The sequence below is a fragment of the Macrobrachium nipponense genome, chromosome 30 (genome assembly GCF_015104395.2).
Source record: "Macrobrachium nipponense isolate FS-2020 chromosome 30, ASM1510439v2, whole genome shotgun sequence".
Taxonomy (NCBI): Eukaryota; Metazoa; Arthropoda; class Malacostraca; order Decapoda; family Palaemonidae; genus Macrobrachium; species Macrobrachium nipponense.
This window is the reverse complement of record NC_087218.1, coordinates 19,362,481-19,367,480: the sequence shown is the minus strand read 5'-3', so window position 1 is coordinate 19,367,480 and position 5,000 is coordinate 19,362,481. Positions and strand designations below refer to the sequence as shown.

At 34.0% G+C, this 5,000-nt stretch overlaps 1 protein-coding gene across 1 annotated transcript in view; it reads left to right on the top strand.

Annotated features, from left to right (window-relative positions):
- Window positions 1-2,803: 2,803 nt before the first annotated feature.
- The window catches only part of LOC135202359 (uncharacterized), a 6,283-nt gene continuing 4,086 nt past the window's right edge, over window positions 2,804-5,000 (top strand). Inside the window, exons 1-2 of the mRNA XM_064231723.1 lie at window positions 2,804-2,977; window positions 4,925-5,000. The exon at window positions 4,925-5,000 is cut by the window's right edge and continues 124 nt beyond it. Coding sequence (XP_064087793.1) covers window positions 4,925-5,000 — 76 coding nt within the window. The 5' untranslated portion in view covers window positions 2,804-2,977. The remainder of the gene's footprint in view (window positions 2,978-4,924) is intronic.

Here is a 5,000-nt window from a genome sequence, read left to right as displayed (position 1 = left end):
TCAAATGCACGGTTGATGTGAATCTAATATAGTATTTACAAGATGAAATACTTGGAAATGTTATCTTACTTATATTAAGAAGAAAAGTTGGGTATGCGGTCTATGCCCTTCTACCCGATTAGAGGTTATTCAAAGTACTACAGAATTTTACTTATAATGTTGAAAGTTATGTTAAGAATAACATGCACATTAATCTATTTGTTGTTTATGTTATTTACTTTGACTTGACAAAAAAAAACAATAATTATTCATTACTTTGTAAGTACAGTTCAATGAAAAGGATAGTCACAGAAAATATGGACTTCCAGAAATGTTTTTTTTTTTGGGGGGGGCGAGGTCGTTCGATCCCCCTCCCCCTCCCCCCACCCTCGGTACAGGCCTGTGCCATCCACATCAAGAGTCGAAGAAACTGGCAGAAGTGGCAGTGGCTCTTCATGTCTTGCAGGCCAGTGTAGAGCGTAGTATTTTCTCAGGTTTAGTGTAGAGCGTAGTACTTTCTCAGGTTTAGTGTAGAGCGTAGTACTTTCTCAGGTTTAGTGTAGAGCATAGTGCTTTCTCAGGTTTAGTGTAAAGAGTAGTACTTTCTCAGGTTTAGTGTAGAGCGTAGTACTTTCTCAGGTTTAGTGTAGAGCGTAGTACTTTCTCAGGTTTAGTATAGAGCGTAGTACTTTCTCAGGTTTAGTATAGAGCGTAGTACTTTCTCAGGTTTAGTGTAGAGCGTAGTACTTTCTCAGGTTTAGTGTAGAGCATAGTGCTTTCTCAGGTTTAGTGTAGAGTGTAGTACTTTCTCAGGTTTAGTGTAAAGAGTAGTACTTTCTCAGGTTTAGTGTAGAGCGTAGTACTTTCTCAGGTTTACAGTATATCCTTGATGAACTTCGGCTGGGGGTCAAAGAGAATATAGTTGAATCTATTATATTTAAAATTGGGCAAATTAATCATTTGGCACTGGTTAATCAAAACTAAAAGAAGTGACAACTCTCTTACCTTTAGTTGCTGACTGTCTCTCTCTGCAAACGATATCAAGCTAGGCTAATGAATTCTCGTAAATACAAAAATATGCTTTTTATTTCCCAAACTAGCTGAACATGTATGGATCAAAGTGATTAAAAGATGTCACATTAAGAACTAAGTCTGACCCACAAAAACTGTAAATTGTCATTCTATTCTCCTGAATTAGACTAAGTAATCACTCCCAAACTCCCAAACTGTTAATTACTACATTTCAATAGTCAAGTCTTTTAGAGAATCCCGTTCTCTAGTATAATGCCATGGACCCATCTGAAACAAAGAGACATATCCATTATATTCCCCAACACATAATTAATGTCAAATAAATGTATACACATTACACTTCTCTCTTTTCAAAGGCAACTTTTCCTAAGTCCTTTTAAACGTGCCCTACCTTTCGATGGGTTTTCTTGACCCCGTGTCCTCCATGTCCTCTCAGGAAAGTGTGTCCTTTCTCCCCAGTGTCGGGCGGTTGGTCCCATCATTACACGCACAAACACACATACATATCCGGACACACCTTAAAATCACATAACAACTAGGCTGTACAGATCCCCGGCTTCACAATGCACAGTCATCAAAACAATTCTTTCATTTCAGCAAGCTTAGAAGAAGGCTTGTCGCTAGGCTCTCTCTTGTCTCTAAGCGAAGAAAGCTGAAGTATTACAATTCACCGCCACATTTGCTTTCTCCTTAAATATTTATATACTTCTTTTGCAATTCCTGATAAATAATCAAAGGTCCAGTTTATGAGTGAAAAATTCAATTTTTACTGAAAAGAACAATGAATGAAAATATTGAAGGCTTTATGTTCATCTGTACGTGGAAGCTAACTATTTTTAAATTACATCTCTATACCGAAAAATATTAAAAAAAGAATTATGTTTATTAATGAGAATTAAAGTTTATTTTAAAAAATCGGTGAACGATGATAATGAAGTTTTTTGTTCATATAGGTGTGGAAGTTATAGTCCATTCATAAAGTACGAGGCCAGTGTTGGCATCTCTTCAATATTTCTTATTACTGCAGACTATTATGGTTAATTGCTTTGATTGATTATAATTCTATGATAAAAATGCAATTGTGTATATTATGTAGGTTCAAAAGGGCTGTACCTGCTGCTAAAATGAACAAAAGTAATTACGTGCCAGAATGTAATAAAATGGTAAACCTACTCGAAAATGAAAATATAGTAAATATCTCTCTCTCTCTCTCTCTCTCTCTCTCTCTCTCTCTCTCTTGCCAGACACACACACTTAACATATTTACAGTAATCTCCACTGTCAGGAAAAAAATAAAAAAACACAACTATTGTCGCCTAAGTGAGTACTGAAACTGGAGGAGGAATTGTTTGCAAAGATAATATTATTGTTTCATTTTCACAGAAATGTAGTCAAGGCACAGGTACGAAATTGCGATATTTTTAAGCTATCGGAATGACGGTTTTTTTTTCCGTACCGTACCGTACCGCCCCCTTGCAGGAGACAATTCAATAGGTGGCAGAGCCATGTTACCTGGCATTGAATAACGATAATAATTAGAATTAGAGGTCCACGGACTTTGTTGCAAACAGATTGGAATGTGCAACAGCAAAGCCACGAGTGTTATGGAAAAGCTTCAAGACATTGGCGAATACTTTGGGTGGTTGAACGGCACAAATTATGCGTAAGCATAACATTATCAAGCCTCATAGGCGAGAGCACGAGTGCGGAAGTTGACCCGGCTGTTGGTCAGGAATCGTATGATCGTAAAGTCAGAAAATACAGTCGTGTGTGTCTGTTCGTGTGTCAAACAAGGTGTGTTCATCGAACATTCGAGAACATTTAGTGTGTTCGTGTGCACGAACACCAGAGCTTCTCAAAGTGTAATATAAGGAGACCGCAGGCGAAAAGCGGTCATTCTAGAAAAAGATATCCTGGTGAGAGGTGAAACTAGCCCGAGGAAAGGTGCAGAATATTCGTCAAAAAGGTAATGGTGAAATAAAAGACTGTTAAACCGTTGAACATTTACAGATACCCTGAAGGAAGCTGAAGTGCAGTGAAGCCCATTTCTTATTTTCATTGTATACTTATCCATTTCTTATTTTGTTTCTAATGGTTGTGGTTTCTTTTTACAGATGGATTCGAATGTCCCGACATAAAATGAACTCTCTGACTAACACTTTTATCTCTTAGTTTTTTGGGGAAATGGAAATAGTAATTGAATGATGGGTTTTATATAAAGAGGTGGTGCGTGACATTTTTAATCAAGATGATTATTCTGGGAGTGATTGTTTCATGTTTTGGGATTTCCAATTCATTTTCCAGGCCCGTACCCGAGTTTTTTTTTGGGGGGGCGGTCGTTTTTCCCAAAACTGGATCTTTTCTTCTACAAATGTTATTGCATATATAGGTAGTATATACAAGATGAAATACTTATAAAATGTTATTTTAGTTATATTAAGAAAAAAATCGGGTATGTGCGGTCTATGCCCTTCTTCCCTAATAGATGTTATTCAAAGAACTGGCTTTGGTTGACAGATTTGTAATATAATAATGAAAGTTTGCACTGAAATTCAAGATTATTTCTTCAGTTTTAGTGATTGATTCATTTATTATGTTAACAATAACATGCATATTACTTTATTTATTGTTATGCTTTATCTATTGTTATGTTATATACTTTGACTTAACAAAAAAACAATAATTATTTATCACTTTGTAAGTACAGTTCAATGAAAAGGAGAGTCACAGAAAATATGGACTTCCAGAAATTTTCCGGTGGGGGTCGTTCCATATCCTCCCCCCTCCTTGTTACAGGCCTGTTTTCCTTGTTTTTCATATTGTGTTTTTAGGGGAAATAAAGACTATTTTTGTATCTCAGAGTTTGGTTTTTAGCCTTGATCTAATGAATTGGGTTAGCTGCCAAGGAGCTATTTCGTTGTGGGCGCTCCAGGTAGGTGATGTTGCCAGGTTGTGATTTCTCTCCGTTTATTACAGTCAATTGACCCCTGTAACTTATACATACACACACACACACATATATATAATATATATATATATATATATATATATATATATATATATATATATATATATATATATATATATATGTGTGTGTGTGTGTGTGTGTGTATGTATGTATAAATATATATATATATATATATAATATATATATATATATATATTATATATATATATATATATATCTTTATATATATATATTATATATATATATATATATATATATATGTATATATATATAGATATATGTGTGTAATATGTGTATAATTATTTATTTATCGATACTCTATATATACATACACACACACACACACACACACATATATATATATATATATATATATATATATATATATACGTATATATATATTTATATGCATGTTTGTGTGCACTAAGCATTATAATAAAATAACATAATAATACAATAATTATGAAATACATACTTTTACTTACCAAAATCAATATAAGTCAGTAAAATGTGCAAACAATTTTGTTTCTTTTCCTGCGCAAACTAAAATTTGCTTTAAAAATCAGAAACGTGTCATATCATTATTTAATGTAATGTCTTTATCTTTCTAGCGCGTTTGTGGGTATACAGATTTGGTGAAATACGAAGACCAAAGTATTTCTAAACGGCTGGTTTGTTATTACTGAAATAAGGAAAAACTGTTTTAGAAAATTTACTACCCAAACACTTTCGACTAAATCTGTTTTACACTGATGTTTTATCATGTTCATCTTAATACAGTTTTACTCTATTTAGTCTTGCATTAATTCTGTATATCTCATTTCGGCTTTTTATTTAGTTAATATTGATTGCTATAGTACCATTAACAGATCTCACAAACAACAACGGATATCGGCAACCATAAAAGCATTAGTTACTAAAATAATCCATTTTTTCTTCATCTAGATGTGGACAACTGCGATACCTCTCGTTTTAGTGGTCTTTTACTTCAGCTGGTGCCTTCAGGAGGGAGCAGCCACTA